Source organism: Callorhinchus milii, unplaced genomic scaffold (genome assembly GCF_018977255.1).
Source record: "Callorhinchus milii isolate IMCB2004 unplaced genomic scaffold, IMCB_Cmil_1.0 Scaffold12, whole genome shotgun sequence".
NCBI lineage: Eukaryota > Metazoa > Chordata > Chondrichthyes > Chimaeriformes > Callorhinchidae > Callorhinchus > Callorhinchus milii.
In genome coordinates this window covers 12,324,020-12,346,002 of record NW_024704753.1, presented here as the reverse complement: position 1 = coordinate 12,346,002, position 21,983 = coordinate 12,324,020, and the positions used below count along the sequence as shown (strand labels likewise).

At 48.0% G+C, this 21,983-nt stretch overlaps 1 protein-coding gene across 4 annotated transcripts in view; it reads right to left on the bottom strand.

The window, feature by feature from the left end:
* Positions 1-7,843: 7,843 nt before the first annotated feature.
* mon1a (MON1 secretory trafficking family member A) overlaps positions 7,844-21,983 on the bottom strand; it is a 15,968-nt gene continuing 1,828 nt past the window's right edge. For all 4 annotated transcript variants that reach the window (XM_042339573.1, XM_042339574.1, XM_042339575.1 and 1 more), the window contains exons 2-6: positions 18,905-19,050; positions 16,229-16,663; positions 14,566-15,331; positions 13,348-13,495; positions 7,844-10,995 (exon numbers count right to left, since the gene is read on the bottom strand). In XM_042339573.1, coding sequence (XP_042195507.1) covers positions 10,855-10,995; positions 13,348-13,495; positions 14,566-15,331; positions 16,229-16,663; positions 18,905-19,031 — 1,617 coding nt within the window. In that variant the 5' untranslated portion in view covers positions 19,032-19,050 and the 3' untranslated portion in view covers positions 7,844-10,854. The remainder of the gene's footprint in view (positions 10,996-13,347; positions 13,496-14,565; positions 15,332-16,228; positions 16,664-18,904; positions 19,051-21,983) is intronic.

Sequence of the window (21,983 nt, the reverse complement as noted above, 5' to 3'; positions counted from 1 at the left end):
TGAGATGTGGAAATAGGTTGAGAGCACTATTGGATGTCTCAACGTCGTGATAAGGCGAAATATCAAATGCAAGGATTATTATTATTGTCCTTACTTTCAAAATCCCTCCTCAGCCCTCCTGACCTCCAGGACCTATTTCAAACCTCCTGCCACAGCCGCTTTCTTTGCTCAGCCTGATCCACCCGCTGTTTCTCCATCCCTTCCCACTGACAGCACAAGAGAAGGCGGCTGGCATTGCGGTGCCCACCACAGGGCACCCGAGTTAAAGGGAAACCCCACGTTATAATAATTATAATTCTTGCATTTGACAAAGTGCCTTATCATGCTGTTGCCACGTGTCAAAGCGCTTCACAGAATATACTGTAAAGTGGATTTACTGTGTATTTTGGGGGTGAAACGCGGCAGCCAATTGCTCACAGCAGGGTCCCACAAACAGCCGTGGTTTGAGTGACCCTTTTTTTGGAGGGATCGTTACCCCCCGGAAAAGCGATCCGCCAATCGACTAGCAACCAGGTTCCTACTTACTGCTAGATAAACATAGAGGGGTGTGGAGTAAAAACTTGCCCAATTATAATCCTTGCATTTGGTATAGCGCCTTATCACATCAGAAAAGTGTCTGAAAGCGCTGCACAGGCTTAACTGTGAAATGAAGTGACTGTGAATTTGTAGGCAAATGTGGCAGCACAATTTCACACAACAATGTCCCACAAACAGCCGTGAAATGAATGACCAATTTTATTTGGGAGATCGTTGCCCGGATAAAATCCTAAATCCTGTGTAATAATTAAAGACATCCTCCTGACATGAAAGGCGCTGCAGCACATCAAATGATGGCTGAGGCAAGGGGAAGTTTCAGATCTTTCTCTCCTCTTCCCTCGTAAACACCGACAGGAATCTCTGCACAGCATTTCACTGTAACAGTAATATTTATATTCTGGCTTTCACATAGGATAAAGTCTCTGCAGTGGGGGTGTTGGACGCTGAACGGTGGAGAGGTGGGGGGGGGGGTTAACAGGGGGACAACTGACCTAAAAACAGCTTCAAACATCTTTGTTTACCTCGCAGTAAATAGGAATCTGGTTATTAGTTGCTTATTATTATTATTAATCTCACCCAAAAAATATGGTCACTCAATCCACGACTCTTCGCAGGATCATTACTTATTTTAATACACAGTTAGCCCCAACTCAGCTGATCAGAAGGGACGAACAGAGGAGCAGGGGAGGAGGAGATCAAAGAGATAAAGGTGCAAAGACGTGAAGCGGTGAGATAGAGGGGTAGAGAGGGAGGGCGTTCCAAAGTGGTTGGTGGGGGGAACGGGACAGGGTAAGCAAGGAGACATAGCTGCTGATGGTTGGGGGTGGGGTTTGTAGGACACGGCAGATCTGAGGTCGCCAGGGGGAGGGTGCGAGCAGAAGACTGGAATAGGAAATCTCTATGACCAAGGCCCAAGGCACACAACACAGCCACAAAGCAAACCGGGCCAGCTACAAACTGCAGCAACAGTGTTTGAGAAGTTACACAAGAGCAGACTTCCAAACGCTAAAAATTCTTCCAGACTTACGCAAAGTGACCCCATACTGTGGCAGCTGCCGTGCTTCTAAAGCTGAGAACGTTTTCATCCTAACTACACATCCTGAAGACAGGCACAAACCGTGCCCACAAAAGCCAATTTCAAGAACTTTGCTTCAAAAGTTTTTCTCCGTGGCTCGTAACAAACAACAACAACAACAAAATTACATTTGTAAAGCGCCTTTCACGTCGGGAGGACGTCCCGAGGCTCTGGACAGTCGAGGATCAGGACCCGGGAGTTGGGGGGGGGGGGGGGGGAGCAGGGTTGGAGTGAGGGAGGGCAGAGTGGTAGGAGGGCGGCTGAAGGTACGGTCGAAAAGGAGGGTCATGAGTCGTGCCCTGAAGGAGCAAGAAAAGCATGAAGACAAAGCACGGCCTTTGATTTGCACAGAAAGAGGTCGATTCTCAATTGCGTTTCAAACGTAAAACCAAAAAAACGCACACAAGGGGCAGGGAAATAACGCACTATGGTTTTAGCTAATTGAACTCCAGTGTTTACCGCCAACACAATCTCTGGGTTCCCCAAGCCTTGACCCTTGCCAACCTACGCCTAATACTTTCCAGGGTTAGGCAGGCAAGATGCAGCCCTCCAGGCAGAGAATGTATAATCCGCTCCAAACGCAGAGGAATTTCACAGACATTGAGCAATCGGTTCAGATACTCTTAGAGCGCTGAGCGCGGTGATGGGTTCCCACGTGTGTCTGATGCCCAGCTGAGCGAAAGCTACAGCACTTTGCAACAACAACAACAACCCATTTATAGAGCGCCTTTCACGTCGGAAGGACGTCCCAAGGTGCAAGTCGGAAAGGGAGTTGAAGCACTTCACAGAGACCGAATGGAAACCACCGAAGGAAATAATTTAAAACAGGGATGTTCGGGTTTAAAGTGAAAGGATGGGATTAATCTAAGGTTAAACATACATAATTCAGCGTAGCTCTGTGGTTAGAGCACTCACCCTTCAAGCGAGAGACCTGAGTTAAATTCCCGGCAGTTCGAAACCTTGGGCAAGTTTCCTTACTCCACACACTTGATAATAATCTCTCAAACAAATAAACAATAATAAATTGGTCACTTCAATCCACGACTGTTTGTGGGACGCTGCTGTGTGCAATTAGATTCCGCGTTTCGCCCACAAATATAGTCAATTCACTTTACGGTATATTCTGTGAAGCGCTTTGAGACGTCGAGAAGACGTGGAAAGCGCTATATCAAATGCGAGGATTATTATGGATCACTTCTGAAAAATCACAAAACCTTTTTTCAAAAAATTCTCACCTCTAAAGATCACAAAATGTTACACTTCTAATGTTTTTAGTAGAAACGTGACTTTTTTAAAATAACTTACTTAAATTTACAGGAAACTTTTCATACTTTAAAACAAGGCGAACTCAGGCCAACATGTCCCAGAAACCCATCACCTGAGACCTTGCACCTCGTCACTCCCACATAGAGTAACTCGACACTTAAACATAAAGTGCATTAAAACCCTTTTTTTTTGGCTCGGACATGTCTGACACATACAGAAACTCAACACCAATCTTACGGGTTTAACAGTATCAGCACTGGGAATTCTCTGCCTCCCACCTGTACGTGGAAATCCCAGAGACAGACTGTTGGAATGGAATGCGCTCTCTCTCTCCCCGGAGGCAAATTCTATAAACATAGAATTTTACTGCTCTTTGAAAGAGCTATCCGATCAGTCCCACTCCCCCGCTCTTACCCTGTAAATCTGCAAATTTTTGCCGCTGCTCTGCTTTTAAAGTAGAGAAACTTCTGTCCTAACCGCACGTCCCGAAGACTGGCAGAAACCGTCCCGAACAACATTTTTCTTGACTCCAAACCTTGTTATCTGAACGCATTAAACTGCTGTTTGTGACAAGTATTTAACTCAAAAAAAGTTAACACTTGGGAGAGAAATGGAGGTGAGAGAAAGAGAGCGAAGGGGAGAAAATACACGTTTTGAGGAGTGATTAAACCAACCAAACAAACACCTCCTCAGGGATGAAGACAGTGTGTGTGTGTGTGTGTGTGAGAGAGAGGATAGACTGGGGGAGAGAGAGAGGATAGACTGGGGGAGAGAGAGAGAGAGGATAGACTGGGGGAGAGAGAGAGAGGATAGACTGGGGGAGAGAGAGAGAGAGAGGATAGACTGGGGAGAGAGAGAGAGAGGATAGACTGGGGGAGAGAGAGAGAGAGGATAGACTGGGGAGAGAGAGAGAGAGAGAGGATAGACTGGGGAGAGAGAGAGAGAGGATAGACTGGGGAGAGAGAGAGAGAGAGAGGATAGACTGGGGGAGAGAGAGAGAGAGGATAGACTGGGGAGAGAGAGAGAGAGGATAGACTGGGGAGAGAGAGAGAGAGAGAGGATAGACTGGGGGAGAGAGAGAGAGAGGATAGACTGGGGAGAGAGAGAGAGAGGATAGACTGGGGGAGAGAGAGAGAGGATAGACTGGGGGAGAGAGAGAGAGAGAGGATAGACTGGGGGAGAGAGAGAGAGGATAGACTGGGGGAGAGAGAGAGAGAGGATAGACTGGGGAGAGAGAGAGAGGATAGACTGGGGGAGAGAGAGAGAGAGGATAGACTGGGGGAGAGAGAGAGAGGATAGACTGGGGAGAGAGAGAGAGAGAGGATAGACTGGGGGAGAGAGAGAGAGGATAGACTGGGGAGAGAGAGAGAGAGAGACTGGGGGAGAGAGAGAGAGAGAGACTGGGGGAGAGAGAGAGAGAGAGAGACTGGGGGAGAGAGAGAGAGGATAGACTGGGGGAGAGGAGAGAGAGGATAGACTGGGGGAGAGAGAGAGAGAGAGGATAGACTGGGGGAGAGAGAGAGAGGATAGACTGGGGGAGAGAGAGAGAGAGAGGATAGACTGGGGAGAGAGAGAGAGAGAGAGAGAGAGGATAGACTGGGGGAGAGAGAGAGAGAGAGAGAGGATAGTGTGGGGGTGAGGGGGTGTAGGGGTGAGGGGGGGTGAGGGGGGGGAGGGGTGAGGGGGGTGTGGGGGTGAGGGGGGGGAGGGGGGGGAGGGGTGAGGGGGGGAGGGGGGGGGGTGAGGGGGGTGAGGGGGTGAGGGGGAGGGGAGGGGGAGGGGGGGGGAGGGGGTGAGGGGGGAGGGGGGGGTGAGGGGGGGGAGGGGGAGGGGTGAGGGGGGGAGGGGGGGAGGGGTGAGGGGGGAGGGGGGAGGGGTGAGGGGGGTGAGGGGGAGGGGGGGGGGAGGGGGTGAGGGGTGAGGGGGGGTGAGGGGGGGTGAGGGGGAGGGGTGAGGGGGGAGGGGTGAGGCTGCCTCTGGGCTGCGCTGTACCTGAGGAGCCGCCTCACCTGTTGTGGCTCAGACACTGACTGACAGTGGCGGTGTTGGGGCTGTGTCTCCGCTCCGCTCAGTACCGCCGCTCAGTACCGCCCTCTGGCGGCCACACGGCCCTCCCGCGGGCTGTGGGGGATCCCCCAGCGCCCCCCCCCCCGCCCCCCCCACAGGGTCAACAGTAACAATCCTTACATTTAATATAAGCCCACAAAATACACAGTCACTACACTTTACAGTATATCCTGTGAAGCGCTTTGAGACGTCTTCATGACGTGATAAGGCGCTGAATCAACAATAATAATAATAATAATAACGCTCCTGGCAATTGATACGGCGCCCGATCACGTCTTTGCAACGTCTCAGAGCCCTTCGTGGAATACACCGTAAATTGAGTTCGAGTGGATATTTTCTGGCGAAGGTGATGACGGTTATTAAAGCAGTGCCTTCCTTGTCACACACTGTTTATAGGACCTCACGCGCGCGATACACTGCAAAGTGTAGTGATTGTTTGCGGAGGTGAACGCGGCAGCTAAACCTGCACACGGCAACGTCCCACAAACATCCATGGAGTGAGTGACCAATTTTATCTGCCCGTCCTGTTGGGGGCTTTGGCCGCAGAGTTACCAGGAGCTGAGTGGGATGACTCCGAGCCTCCAGTGACTGGTCTGTCTCTCCAGGTCCCGCCGATCAGCCAGGCTGGGCTGTGCCGTCATCAGCAGCGCCCTGGAATACTGTGGATCCGTCTGGTTCAGGAGAGAGAGGGGATAGACTGGGGGAGAGAGAGAGAGAGAGAGGTGGGGGGTTGACTGGAGAGAGAGAGAGTGGGGGGAGAGCCGGGCGGGGTGTGAGGCTGCCTCTGGGCTGCGCTTTACCTGACCGGCACAGAGGGCTGACTCGATTCCGACATTCGTCACTTCTTTAAAGTCAAATTAATTTTAAAGCCAATGATGTGCAAATTATTCTAAGAAGCTACAGAAACCTGTTGCAAAGGTAAGACTGAGTTCAACAAATTGACGAATTCCAGGCCCACTCAGTTGCTAAGAAAATAGAATGGATCTCGACCCGGGCGGTATTTCTCGTTGTCTATTTTTACAAATCTTAAATTGAAGATTCTGATCAGAGGAATGAAGGGCGCGGCGAGAGGAATGTTTTACAGTGGAATGTTCAATGCCTTATTCATGATAATACCAAGTCCATGACAGGCGTTGCGTAAATTCTTGAAGAAACATAACATTAAAGGGTTTGAGTTTGCAGCACAGAACTCTAGTGGGAGCGCCAACATCCACACAGATAAGATGGGGGGAGAATGAAATTAGAGCAGAGAGCTCCAGTGGGGGAATGAACACCAACACATAAGGAAACTCTCTTGACTGAGGTGGAAAGCTATTTGTTAGGTCAGGGTATCATGGGATATGGAGCAATGGCGGGTATTTGGACTTAAGGTAAAGGTAAGCCTTGATCTTGTAGAATGGTGGAACAGGCTCGAGGGGCTGAATGGCCTCCTCCTCTATGTTTCTATGTTTAAAAACATTCCAAGCAACAGTGGATGGGCTACACGGGAAATCAGGAAATTTCTCGAGCAAAACCCTGTGATTGGCTCCTGAGTGCCTCCCCCATGAATTGCTGCCCTTGTTTGACATTGGAATCCAAGCCCCCCTCTCAGGGACCCAGTCTGTCACTATATTCTTGTGTGCATTAGCTACGTTGCCTTAGGTAGCTGATTTCCCATTAGAATTTGCTCATCGTTAAAGGTTCCTGCACATAAAAGGCGATGTGAAAGATGCAATATGAATTCAATTTGTTGTTGATGTCGTAACGCGCGCTTACATTTTTACCCAACAGACAAAATGGAGTAAGAAACAAGGGAAGCGTGTGTAGTGGGCTGGAAATGTCAGAAAAGTGAACTTGGCCATGTTTTAGTGAACAGGAAGCCACTTAACAACAACAACAACAAAATTACATTTATAGGGCGTCTTTCATGTCGGGAGGACATCCCCAAAGTATTTGTCTGTCTTTCCACATTTATAACGATGTTTGTTTTAATGGGGTTCACTGTAACTCCAGTGGGGGAGCTCATTGCTGCATAGATGGGTCGAAAAAAATATTTCTGTGCTGTAAACTGTCTTAAGTTTGTAAATGACTCAATGCCCATTGTTCTAACCTGTACAGGAAATGAAAAGGATTTTGTTCAGGTCACCACCATGTTCTAGAGACTGGACAATACATAACGTGAGTTATAGAAGGGAAATCAACCGGATATTTTGTGGGGAGGGAAAGGGTTCTTCTGAACATGCATCAGAACAGACAGGTTCAGCATCTGAATCTTGCTTTAACATCACATCAGAATGAAACCACCTCCGACACACCCAAGACTGCATTATAGTGTTAGACGAGGCAGTGGGTTCAAAGTTCTGAGGTGGGACTTGAACTCACAACCATCTGACTCAAAACGTAAGAGTGCTGCCAACTTTATAAAGTAAAAATAATAATCTTTGTATTTGATAGAGAGCCTTATCATGTCATTGAGATGGCTCAAAGAGCTTCACAGAATATACTGTAATATTTTGTGGACAAAACATGGCAGTCAATTGTACACAACAGTGTTCCACAAACAGTGGTGGATTGATTGACCAAATTATTTATTATCAATTTGTTTAAAGGGATTCTTACATACAGAAAGCGATTCGACAATCGACTCACGACCGTGTTCCTACGTACTGCTAAGAAATCAGAGGCGTGTGGAATAAGGAAACTAGTTTAACGTTTTGCCCGCCTGGGAATCAAACCCAGGACCTCTCGCTTGCTGTGTTTGTTAAGTTGTTGTGACAAGGTGGAAAATAGCCTTTTGTCCAGTGAGTCTATTGCAACTAAGGAATAAAACCGAATAAAGACACAAATTCCTTCCAATTTCGTTCTACTTTTTTTTTATTTACCGCTGTAACACACCTTAAAATAATCATTTGTAACAACTGAAATGAAACATATAGTTTATTCTCATTCGCGTTAATCAGAAAGCGAGTTTCTTCCACTTCAACTGTACAGCATATGTTAAAAAAATATTTAAACTTCATGCTTATTGTCAGCACAGAAAGGTGGAATGCTGCAGGACCGGGATTTCACCACTAGGTGGGGCTACTGCAGCCAGAACTCACCGAGGACCTCTACAGGTGAACAACCAGTACTGCACCTGCAGTACCCAGGGTTGACCTGCAGGTGTCCTCGGTGAGTGATGAGAGGCAGCAGCTCCGCCTAGTGGCGAACTGCATGTCCTACAGCATTCTGTCCACACATCCATTAAGAAGCTGGAAAAGGAATGTACAATAACGAGCAGTTACTTTCACACAATTAAAATCCTACTGACACTTAGTGTTCCTCCCAGTAAGTGTAAGCAGTTCATGGATGACACTTACTCTTCGCGTTCATCCCCATTGATCAGATCAGGGTTTATAAACTTGAGCCCCAACAGTTTTCAGGGTAGAGAGCAATCTTCCCAACTTTTTTAGAACCATCTGCTGCTTTCTGCACTGCTCTGCCTTACAGCCTCACTGGGCTAAAGGTGTAGAGCATCACTTGGTAATACATACTGGAACATTTCAATGTACTCCACAGGTCCTGCTGATTTTTTAATGATTACGATGGTGGTGGTGAATGGGCTGTTGGAGGTTGTTCAGTGTAACACTGTAATCAGATACTTTACACATGGTTGGTGTTTGCTAAATTCATAGCAACCTCCTGTGATAGGAATAGGAGGGTTAGCATTGAGCACTCTCAATGGGCGCTCTTTGTATTTCTAATCCCGTTTCTCCACCTTTCCTCTCTTAATATCTGATCATCCCAAATCTTTATTCCACCTCCCATTTAGACAATGCGGTTGATTTGAAAGCTGCAGTGTTATTTCATCCGAAAAGGGTTGCAGTTGTGCAACATTTAGAGGCTTCACAAGTTCCTTCGTGTAAATACCACAGACTGCACAGCCCTTCTGATGGTGGATATGTCTCTGCTGCCTTTTCTAAGAGTAACTATTATATCAGGAATACTACACTTTACAAAATATCATTAATTAGAAATCAAATATGCTTTGGGTGAGGCAGTAAACCAAGTCGCACCATCAAACAATGTCATACTAGAGCAATTCCCAGAGTAGATTCGATGTGGTATAAGACTGGGCTGTGTGGGGTCTTCAATCATTTTAAATTAAGATGCAATGGTGTCTATTTAATTCACAAGGTTGAGATCAAATGGGCCAAAGGACATCTCCATCTAAATCTCTTATTGTGGACTACAGCAATAATTTACTTGGAACTGGCAATGTAATATTTAGGTGACCAATGTCAAAAAAAATGTGGTTACTCACTTGTGGGAAACTGTATATGCAATTGGCGGCCACATTTCACCCATGAAATATAGTCAATTGGCTTTACAGTATGTTCCGTGAAGCGTTTGGAGACGTCTTGAAGACATGATAAGGCGCTACATCAAATGCAAGGATTGTTATTATTTGTTAATGTATTGAAAACTCCACTTGGCACGAGAGTGGGGTGCTTTCCCCTGTATCATCAAGCTCCTGACCTCAGCCGCAATGCCCTGGGTCTATACACACATGGATTCTGGCAATTCTACCGTTAACCTCCTTGTTTAGGCCCTACAAAAGGTTCTGGGCTGAACTCACCAATGGGCAGCACTCGGCAAAGGAATAAGACCTGGTCAGCTCTGTACCTCTTGCAGGCCAGATCTTACAAATTCTGTACCTGAACCTTCTGGGATTAGGGTAGTAGGATGTGCCCCTCCGGGGAGAGAGAGTGCACACTCTAATTGGAAACTTCCGTTCATGTTGAGAGAAGATGACTCCGAGGGGAACTTGTAGACGTATATAAAATTTTATATTGGATTAAAACAGTGAACCTGGAACAATACAAGAGCACAAGAACAAGAGGATTTAGATTGAGAGTTGCAAAGGGAATTTCAGGACAGACACCAGGAAGTGTTTCTTTTCTAAGACAGTAATTAACAACTGGAACAGGGTAGCCAGGAAGGCAGGTGGAGGGTTGTACGTACACTGGACTCATTTAAAATAGCTTGATTCTGTGGTGATGGGAGGACAGAGAGAGGATAAGGTCAGGCGGATCGAACTAATTGTTGTGATACGTGGAACTCTCAGTAGCTTGGTTTGGAGACTCTTTACATGTTGATGGTTCTCCACGAGCGTCAGTCCTCCGGATGACCAAACAATAATAGTAGCTGCCCATCAATCATCAGTGGTGAATATCGTGTGTTAACACTGCTACGAGTCTCCAATTATTATATTCAAAGCAATTCAAAGACATTAAAAGGGTTACATCTTACTTAAGATATTTGGTCAAATTTTAGTGCAGGCACTCCTACATTCTGTACAACTAATCACTACAATCATATATTCCCAATTTAAGCAAATATCATCAAACACCCAAACAATAGTTATGAGAGGAGTTTCAACCTTTGTTATCAGATCTCAATGACAAACAGTGTGTGTGTCTCTACGCATGTATGAGTGAGTCTGTGTGTATATGAGTGTCTATATTGCATGTGTGGTTGTGTCTGTTGCATGTAGCGTATATGAGGGCACGTGTATTTTCTGTATGTGTTGCATGTGTGTAGATTGCGATTTTGTATGTATATTACATGGGTATATTGCATGTGGCATGTATATTGCACGTGTGTGCATATGTATTTTGTGTGTGTGTATTGCAAGTGTGTATATTGCATGTTGCCATGTTTCTGTGCAGCTGTGTATATTGTGTGCATGTATTGTGTGCGCAAACGTACATGTGGTGGTGTACATTGCATGTATGGGTATATTGCAAGTGTGTGTATATTACGTGTTTTCTATAAATGTATCCTCCCATGTGCAGATGTTGCCTCCCGTGGGTCAGTCCGGGGGGTGGGGGGTAGGAAAGGGGGGGGGGAAACTGTTCAGCAGAGTGTTGGGAAGTTGGAGCTTGGAATCAGTAGGTCAGTGGATTCAGGATGAACAGTCGCTCTTCCTCCTTCCTGATCCATTTCATCAGCTTAGTGATGGCATTTACTGCCCCCGTCTTCGTTCCCATCGGACTGAAGCACATGTAGAGTTCAAACCCACTGGTCACCTGCAGCGAGAAATAGAGAGCACAGTTGATTTTCCTGAGGGTTTTCAGTCAACTCCATCTTTCTTATGTTTTGAGAGTCAGGAAACTCGGTGCTTGAGGACGTATGTCACAAGTCTGCTCATCACTCGCTGTACAAAAATAATCCTTACATCTGATATCGCACCTTATCATGTCATCGAGAGGTCTCAAAGTGCTTGACAGGATTTACTTGTGTAGTTGTTGGCAAATGTGGCAGCCAATTTGCACACAACGTCCCACAGCCGTGAAGTGAATGAAGCAAGTTTGTTGGCCAAGACACTGGGAGAGAGACCCTCCCTTCTCTTCTCAAGTCGTGTCCTTAACATTCACCAGAACAGACGGGACCTTGTATCAACGTAGCACCTCAGACATTGCAGCGCTCCCTCAGTATTTGCTTAGACTGCGAGTTCAAAGTCCAACATGGAGCTTGAACCATCGACCTCTGACTCAGAGCCAAGGGTCCTGCCAACTGACCCAGGCTGACAGTGGGTTTGATGGATTGTAACAGATGTGACAGATCTGCACTATGTACTACTTGGAGCAAACCCAGGCTGCCACTGCCATCGGAGTCCTGTAGCCTGGGGGTTAGCTGCTCGCCTCGCAGGGGAGAGGACCTGGTGCTATTCCCGGCCAGGGCAAAACTTTAAGCAAGTTTCCTTACTCTACACTCCTCTGTTTACCTAGCAGTAAGTAGGAACCCAGTTGTTATTCGATTAGCGGATCGCTTTCTGGGGATAATAATCCTTCAAAAATAAATAAGTAATTGGGCCACTCAACCCATGACTGTTTGGGGGACACTGCTGTGTGCAATTGGCTGCCGCGTTTTGACCACAAAATACAGTCAATTCACTTTACAATGTATTCTTGAAGCACTTTGAGACGTCTCAACGACGTGATAAGGTGCTATATCAAATGCAAGGATTGTTATTATTGTGGTGATCAGGCTGGTAAACACTTTACCATGCAAGTGACGAGCACTGCATCCTCTCGCTGTTAGTGGAGGCGAATGGTTATATGGTTCTTCGCTAATCCGTATTTCACTTGTGAGGTTAAACCACAGCCAGGATCTGGATCTGGATCTGCTGTGTGCAATGCCGCTCTGCTTGGCTTTCCTCAGACCCACGTGCTGGAGACTCAGCTCATCGGCAGGAACTTAACTGCACAGAATCTAACAGAGGAGAATAGACCAACCAGCCCAGGCAGTCTACAACTCCACACCAGTCTCCGTACAAGCCTTAATTTCCCCCTCCCTAGCCTCCTCCCACACCCCTCTATTCCCTTCGCCTCCATGTTGGTAGCATTCTTTCCTCCCAGTTAGGAATTTGTGGGCTCAACTGCAGTACTTTTGAACTCATAGTCTACGCAAACGCACCAGTGCAGTGATGGGGGAGCCCTGCATTGCTGGAGTTGCTGCCTTCAGATGAGAGGTTAATCTGAGATTCAGGTAGACAATAAAAGTCCCGTGGATTTGGATGGGACGTTAAACCGAGGTCCCGTCAGCCTGGTCACGTGGATTCATAGAAGGTATATTAAAGATCTCATATCACTATTCGAAAAGAAAAGGTAGTTTCTCCCAGTGTCCTGACCAACAATCTCCCAGATAGAATTAGTCATTTGTGGAACTTTGCTGTGCACAAATTGGCTGCCAGTGTGTGCCTACGAAGACACAGTCATTACACTTCACAGTAAATCCTGTGAAGCGCTTTGAGCCATCCTCCCAATGTGAAAGGTCCTTTATCAAATGTACGTATCATCATTATTTTTATGCAAATGATAACCACCGCAGCTTTTCACTGTTAGTGGAAGCGACAGGAAACATGGTAATCTGTATTTCAATCAGGAATAATTATCCTTGTGTTTGATACAGTGCCAAAAACGTCAATGAGGTCGCAAAGTGATTCACAGTAATTTGTGAAGTGTAGTGACTGTGTACTTTGCTGTTGTTGGCAAATGCTCCCAGGAAACCAGGAGAAACTCCCTTCTTATCTCTTTTCCAATAGTACCAAGGAAGGCACCTCCATCAATGAACCGTACAAGAACGTCAGCCTGGACTGAGAGCTCAAAGCAATAATAATAATAATAATCCTTGCATTTGATATAGCGCTTTATCGCATCGTTGAGATGCCTGAAAGAGAACCCATAACCTCTGTCTCGAAGGTGAGTGTAACTCTTACCAGCCAGGCTGATAGAATTGCTCTTCGCGCCACCCCATCTCCTCACCACACACACAAACCCTCAACACTGGCTCATCATTCATTGTGTGGATCTTATAATCAAAAGCCCCTGGTGAAGCCTCTCAGTGTGCACTCATTCTCTCCACACATGGGCTCTTACCCAGGCCAAGAGGTTCTCTCTCTGTCCCACGTAGTAGATGTACTTCAGCGGCCGTGAGGAGTTGTGGATGCGACTGTACAGATGCTGGTAGAGCTCCAGGAGCCTCTCTTGCTCCTCCTGGGTCACGTAGGGGTGCTCGACCTCAGGGCTGAAAAACACACACATTACTGCCCTGAGAGGGGAAATGTCCCACCCAATGTGGCCACAGAGCAGAACAAAGGTTTCAGGTCCTGACCCCGGGTCTGTGCTGAGTTACCTGTCTCTGCCAAGGTAGAGATCAGTCCTCACTGCCCGTGTGTTAAGGAAGGTGATAATCAGCCAGTGTTCCTGCTCCTGAATTCTCTCCAGTCAGTCCCTATTACTGTACTGTGAGTTGCCCATTGCTCCATATACCATTTGTCTTTTGTGGAGTTCTCTCCTCCAGAAATATGTGTCCTTCTTACCTTATCCTAGGCAGTTTAGATGCAAGAACCAAGGCCTGGGGACCCCATTGTGTACATTGGTGTACGAATGGGATTTAACCTGCTAAAACCAGGCAGCTTGTTATTGCAAACACTTCCCACTTGTCCAGCTAAGGATATCCCTACCCTTTAAGTTCGCATTGTTAGCTGACACCGAGTAGGAAACATCCAGCCCCCAATGACTGGGCTTCTTCAAGTCCGGCTCACAACAACTTAGGGGGGAAGGTGGGTCAAAGCGGAGGGATTGAGGGAGAGAGTTCCAAGGCTTCGGTGCATAGTGGCTGAAAGCAAGGCCACCATTGGTGGAGCGGAGGGGACAAGGGACAAACAGGAGGCCGGAGCCAGCCAAGCAGAGGGAGCGGGTAGTGGAGTAGCAGGTCGGAGAAGTAGGGAGGTGCTATAGTGTGAAGGTATTTGTGGATGAGTGAGGGGATCTTAAAATTGATCTGCTCTACGATTGGGAGCCAATGGAGGCTGTCGAGGACTGGTGTGATAATAGAACGGAGTTTAGACCGGGTGAGAATATGGGTAACGAACGAGGCGGGAAAGCCATTAACATTGCTGTGGATAGACAGTGCCTGGCTCAGTGACCACAGTGAGGCTGAGCTGAAGAGCCTACCAACATTCACCACTGCCCCAGCTGAGATCAGCCAACAAAGACCTTTGACCTGCGTGGCCAAACCTTTACTAGCTAAGCCATTAGGGAGGGGGAAGCTTGGCTGTGGTGTTCAGCCTAGAAATTCAGAGAAAACTGTACCTTGTGAACAAGCCTGAGCTCCTTGATTTGTAGATGAAGTGCCTGAGGTCTGAGATCCCCACTTGAGAGACGCAATAGGACGGAGTCTGCAGTCCATCCAGCAAGGTCTGGAAGGTGTTGCGCTTGTTCAAACGTTCCAGAACCTTCCTTTTGCAGTTGGAGATGGTGAAGAAGTGCTCGCTTTCGGTGGAGATGAGCATCAGGCACAGGCTGCTGGCCTGGTCCAAGTAGGAGATGTGGGTGTGAAAGAAACCGTTGGAGTTGAACTTGGGCAGACAGATGGGCGTCCAGACCTCACCCTCCCGGAAGGAGGAGGAGGCGCTGATGAGGTTGAACAGAAGATGGAGATCCACAGGGTGCAGGAACTGGTCCTTCTTCCTCACCAGGGTCACCAGTTGGTTTTGGGCAATGAGGATGGAAAAGACCAGGCTTTTGTCCTTTGCCTGCTGGAGGGCCCCGCTGATCAGGTCCCGGAGGGAAGCAGACAGGGGCAGGCAGCGCACGGCACACATTAAGAAGCTCGGGTCTCTGTCCATCAGGTTGAGCAGGTTGTCTGTTATCCTCTCGGAGCCCGAGAGCAGCCGGCGCAGGTCGTAGTTGGTTTTCTGCTCAAAAATGCGGTTGAGCTGGGTGAGGGTCAGGAGGCTAATGATCTGGTAGTAGATGTACAGCAGCTCCTTGGCCACTTCCTGCTCAGACTGACGGGTCCGAGCTACAGCCACCAGCACCAGGGGACTGCGGCGGATAAACACCACCTTGTAGCCCTCTGTGTGGTCCCCACCAACACCAGCCCCAGAGCCCCACCAATAGCAAAACACAAACAAGACAAAGATTCACAATTAGTCCAGCGCTTGGCTGTTGTAGGGTAAGGTACACACATAAACACACACATATACACACACATTCAACACACGCACACACACACACACACACACACACACAATGCGCGCGCGCGCACACACTCACAAATACACACACGCACACTCATACACCCCAGAATGCACACACAAAACACCAGGGAATATCAGCAGAATTGCCTGCAATGTTATAGCACAAAAAGAGTCCGTGCTTATACTCCACACAAGTCTCCATCCCTCCTCTTCCCCTATCTTGTACTCCTCAATTCCCTTCTCCCTCATGTATGCATCAAGTTTCAACTTAAATTCATTGATGCTTTCTGCTTCCAGCAGTGAGGCCTACATTCCCACCACTCTCTGCGTGAGGAAGTTCCTCCTAAACTCCCTTTAGGATTTGCTCCTCGGAACTGGATGCCAAAACGTGTGTAGAGCAGAATGCAACCACCCCACAGCTTGCCTTACTCTCAGATCTTTAGGGAGCGCAGAGAATTTTACCCTACTGCAGTGGTGGCCAACCTTTTGGTTCGCCCAACAAAATAAACGTTCTTGATTGATTTCTTGATTTGTGCCATAATTCTAGAAATATTTAATAACAATAATAATCCTTGCATTTAATACAGCGCCTCACAAGTGCTTCACAGAATATACTTCACAGAATATACATAGAAATATACTGACAATCAAAAAAAACCTGGAAACACACTGTCGATCAAACATGGATTGACCTAAACTAGCGCGAATGTTCAGGGAGGGACCACAGGTCGACCATCACTGCTCTAATGAATAAATTGACATTTCACACTCACCTGCATGGATAGACTTGATTACATTCTTGCCGGCCTCAATGACGGAAACCAACGCTACCATCACACCCATAGTGGTGGATAGTGCCTCTTCTGTGCCATAACGGGAGTAAATTGGTTTCCCAGCTTCGCTGAACACAAAGACGTGCTTGCGATGCTGTCTCCAGGACTCAGAGGTTACATCCTCCTCCTTGTCGGACAACGCAGAGTCTCTACAGGAGACCGTGCCCTCCACCTCACCATCCCTGATCTCCTCATCCATGACCACCCTGTTCAGCTGGGTGCTGAGCTCACTGAAATCCTTGCTGATCTCTTCCATCTGAGACTGGCCGGGGGAATCGGTTTCATCGCTCTCCTGTCTCCTCTTTTCCTCTTCCCCTCCTGTCAGGTCCTCGTATGATCTCGTGTGGACAAACATCGCACTGTCCTGCCTGGCTCCTAAAGAATAATAATAATAATCCCACAAACAGTCGTAGATTGAGTTTGTATTCCTTTTGGGAGGAATGCGATCCACCATTTGACTAACATTCGGGTTCCTACTCACTGCGAGGTAAACAGGCGAGTGGAGTAAGGAAACCTACCTAAGGTTTCGCCCAGCCCGGGAATCGAACCTGGGTTGAGTCCCGTAGTGTTCCTGCGAGATGAGCGCACTAACCATTACACGTGGAGTCCTGTAGCTCAGTGGTTAGAGCACTCGCTTTGCAAGTGAGAGACTTGAGTTCAATTCCCGGCAGAGGGCGAAACCTTGGGCAAGTTTCCTTACTCCACACAGAGCCTAATAATAATCCCTCCAAAACCAAAAACAATAATAAATTGGTCATTTTCAATCTATGACTGTTTGTGGGACATTGCTGTGCGCAATTGGCTGCCGCGTTCGCCCACAAATATACAGTCAATTCACTTTACAGTGTGTTCTGTGAAGCGCTTTGGGACGTCCTCCTGACGTGAAAAGCGATATATCAAATGCAAGGATTATTATTATTATGGGACTCAATAGTATATAGCTATGGGAATAGGGGACATTTGGTAGCCACAGGTTGCCCTGGGAAGGTAAACAAATAGCGACAGAGTAATAGATATCAGCAGCAAGAAACAGGCTGAGATCTCAACAGAGTTTCACCTAGTTTATAAAGTATAGTGATACACTGTCAGTGACAGCTCAGTAACCAGTCCGTGAATCTCAGTAACTAGTCAGTAACTTCCAGTAACTGGTCAGTGAGTCAGTCACCGGTCTGTGACTCTCAGTAAAACACAACTAGTCAGTAACCAATCAGCGGAAGTAATTGGTTACTAGGCATACAACAACAGTGCTACTGAAGTTCTCAAAGGGTTAAGAAGTTCTTTTCTGAGGAGCTCTGAGGTTTTATGGCTTTAATGTTAAGGTGCGATTGTTTTCCACTCACTTTATGAGCTGGTGGGAGTGGGGAGGGTGTAGGAGCCGGTGTACTTTATGATTGGATTAAGCTAAAGTCTCAATGTACTTTGCTCTGGTGTCCTGTCAGCATTGCTAGGAGACCAGGCTGTTCCATTCCATTGCTATCTGTGTGGCCAAGAATCAAGTGCACCTACTGCACCTCCTGTGTGCATGAGGACGTTGCCTAAGGATAAGACTGTGGTTGAGTGCCCAGTCAACACATATTATTAGGACTCACTCGGAGTGTAATGTGAGTGGTAACTGGTTATAACTGACTCATTGGTAGCGCTCCCGCTTCTGAAAAGTCACAAGGTTTAAATTCAAGTCCCCAAGTTGGGATTGGAACCCACATAGTCTACACCAATGGTGGCCAACCTTTTTGCATAATAGGATAGATTTGTGTCATAAATCAAGTGATAGTCAATCAAGAAACATTTATTTTCTTGGCCAACCAATTACTCTTCGGCACTATTTGAAAAGAGAAGGGAGTTTCTCTCTCCCAGTGTCCTGGCCTACAATCCCCCCAAATAAACTTGGTGATTCATCTCATGACTCTTTGTGGGACATCACTGTGCATAAACTGACTGCCGCATTCGCCCGCGAAGGTGCTGACAGGAGCCAATCAGGAGAACCTCGGACTTGTTGACATTCAACTGAAGAAAGTTAGCTCTCATCCAGGACTTGATGTCTGACAAGACATTCTGTCAGGACAGCAGTGGTCCTGGAGTCAAGGGTGGAGGCAGAGACATAGAGTTGGGTGTCTCCAGGGAGTTCTAGAAGGCACCTGTCACCTGTAGAACTGTCCGCAATGGAAGGAAGAAAAAGTCAAATACATTCAGAGGGGAGGAAGGGAGTGAAAATATTCAATGATTCAGTAACTCCCTGAACAGCGCCTTCTACATTATCAGACATCTCAAAGTGCTTTGTAGAGATGGAGTGGGAGCCTGAGCAGAGTGGGTTTGTTTTTGCAAAGGAGAGTCTACATTACACCAACAAGAATGACTCACTCTCACGCACACTCACTCACTCTCACACACACTCACTCACTCTCACACACACTCACTCACTCTCACACACACTCACTCACTCTCACACACACTCACTCACTCTCACACACTGTCATATAACTCACACACATTCACTCATACATACACTCAGACGCTCACACATCCCAACACACCCACAAACACACACTCAGACATTCAAACGCACTTGTACACCACACATACACACATACCTACTCACACCACAGATTCACCTCTTACCTGGCTCCGTCCCCTCGACCAGCCCAGGGGTGGGACTCTCAGACCTGTTATTGCGCTGGAGCTCAGCTGGGGCCAAAGACCCATTGATCTCCCAGGGTGTCTTCTTGTTGTGAACATCTGCCTCCATCCTCTCATTCCTCGGGTCACTGCAGACAGCCAAAGGGATAACAACAACAAAATTACATTTGTATTCGCCTTTCACATTGGGAGGACGTCCCAAGCCGCTGGACCGACAGAGTTTCAGACCCGAGCTGGGAGTCAGGATTGGGGAGGGTGGAGGGCAGGCGGGGAAGCAGGGAGATCGAAAGCCAGGTCGAAGAGGAGGGTCTTGAGATGGGTCTGGAACAACAACAACAAGAAGATTGCATTTATAGAGCGCCTTTCACGTCGGGAGGACGTCCCAAGGCGCTGGACAGTTGGGTCGGGACCCGAGCAGGGGGGAAATGGTGAAGGGAGGGAGCGAAGCGGGGTTAGAGAGTCGAGGGGGGAGGTGAAGGCACGGTTGAAGAGAAAGGTCTTGAGACCGGCCTTGAAGGAGGAAAGGGAGGAAGCGGCGAAGGCACTGGGGGATAGAATTCCAGAGCCATGGGGCTGAGAGGCTGAAAGCCCGGCCACCGATGGTAGGGCGGTTGGGGCGGGGGATGTGGAGCAGATCGGAGCCAGAGGAACGGAGGGTACGGGCAGGTAAGTAGGGGAATAGTAGGTTAGAGAGGTAGGAGGGAGCGAGGCCGTGAATGGCCTTGTAGGTGAGGATGAGGATCTTGAATTCGATCCTCTGGGGGATGGGGAGCCAGTGGAGGCGAGCGAGGGTGGGAGTGATGTGGTCCCGAAGCCTGGTGCGGGACAGTACACGAGCTGCAGAGTTCTGAATGACCTGCAGTGTGGAGGGAGGTGGCGGGAAGGCCGACGAGGAGAGAGTTCTCATAGTCCAGCCTTGAGGTGATAAAGGCGTGGACCAGAGTTTCAGCAGCGTGAGGGGTGAGGTAGTGCCGTAGTCTGGCGATGTGCCGGAGGTGGTGGAAGGCGGTGCCAGTTGTGGCGCGGATATGGGAAAGGGTCGAACAGAACCCCGAGGTTCCTGATGGCTTTGAGAGGTGGAGAGTGCAGCCTTGGATGCTGATGGTGTCAGCGCCTGAGGTGCGGAGGCGCTGACGTGAGCCAATCAGGAGGGCCTCAGTTTTGCGCACGTTCAGCTGAAGAAAGTTGTCTCTCGTCCAGGACTCGATGTCGGACAGGCAGCTGTCAGGACATCTGGGGTCGTGGAGTTGAGGGTAGAGGAGGAAAGGTAGAGTTGGGTGTCATCCGCATACATGTGGAAGTTAACCCCATGTCTGCGGATGATGTCACCACAGGGGGAGCGTATAGAGGGTGAAGAGGAGGGGACCGAGGACAGAGCCCTGAGGGACTCCGCACGAGACAGTGCGGGGACTGGAGGAAAAGCCGTTAGCGGAGACAAAATGAAGATGGTGAGAGAGGTAGGACCTAAGCCACTCAAGGACAGGGCCTTGAAGGTTGAGGTGGGAGGACAAGCGGTAGAGGAGTTGAAGGAGGCAAGAGAGGGGGTGAGGCGGAGGGACTGCGGGGTGGAGTTTCACAGGTTGGGGGCAGAGTGGCAGAAGCCCCGCATCCCCAATAGTGAAGCAGGCCGGGGGGACATGAAGCAGGCCGGAGCCATCCGAGTGGAGGGAGAGCATGAGCATAACAAGATAAGCATTGAGCTGAATACAAGAAGCAGTTGGGAAAAGAGCTGAGAGAGAGAACGAGAAAGGGACATTGCAGCAGATGCAAAACATGCCCATAAGAATTCAGTGGATTTATAATACGATGCCAATTCATATAATTTGTGGGAATAAACAAAGTTTTTTTTTTACATTTTACATAAACACCACAAACTTTTAAATAGAATTAATTCAAAACAAAGCAGTGTGTGGGTATGACATTAGAGGGCCAGTTCTTTTTCACACAATATCATAAACACTCCACAAACAGAGCCCAGCTCGGTGTTTATCAGAACACCCGTCATTTTACGGGCTACATCATGGCCAAAGAAGACAAGAGGTAATGTAAACCGTCTTCACTTGGTTTACCCACAGCACATCGTGGCTTTGGAGACATTTTCCTTCTTACTGACTTGTACCACATTCTCCCACCATATTTATCCAAAGCCACTAAATTGGATTCAGACAATATTGTACAACCCATTTCAGTAGAGAAGTTCGTTACAGCGACAAAGTGACGAGAGTCATTTTACAGATGAGGAAGAAGAATCCTCCTTGTATTTGATACAACCCCTTTCACATCAGCTGGTAAATACAGGGGTAGTGAAAACGTGACATCGTGAGATCCTTGCTAATAAGGTGAGGAGGGGGTGGGGGAGAAAACCAAGTGGCTACTAAAGGACCTGAGATTCACCACACTGCCTCACCTTTCGAGCAGCCATAAGTACAAGGAGAAACCTAGGCTGTGCTTATCATGCTGGGAGGAATATCCTATTTTACCTTCCTGCTCCACATCACATCATAACAGCTTAATAATCTGGGGCTCCTCAGCCTTGTAATGAGATGGCTCAGTGGGACCTTATGTCAAATAAATAACTAGGTATTAGCCTAGTTCAGTTGGTAGCACTCGGGACGCTTACTCAGAAGGTGGGTTCACGCCCCAGATCGGAACTTTGACCTCACAGTCCAGGCTGATATCGCAATGTAGTGCTGGGGGACGCTGGATTGTGGAGGTGCCGTTCTTTGGACTGTTATCACTGGAAATCAATCCGCCAATTGACTAATAACCAGGCTCTTGCTTACTGCTAGGTTAAAAAAAAGGGCATGTGGAGTAAGGAAACTTGCCTAAGGCTTCGGCCTGCCCGGGAATCGAACCTGGGTCCTCGCGCTTGCGAGGTTAATCTACCGTCCCACAAGCCATCCCAAAACCAGGACATGACTACCACGAGGCATCCCAGTCCTAGCATTTTTCAGGACAGCCCACACTATGTCTGTGCCGGCTCTGTGTCAGAGCTGCCACTGAGACCCATCCCCTGCCCTTCCCAGGTCCGTCTGGGGCCAGATGTTGATGTGCTTTCATC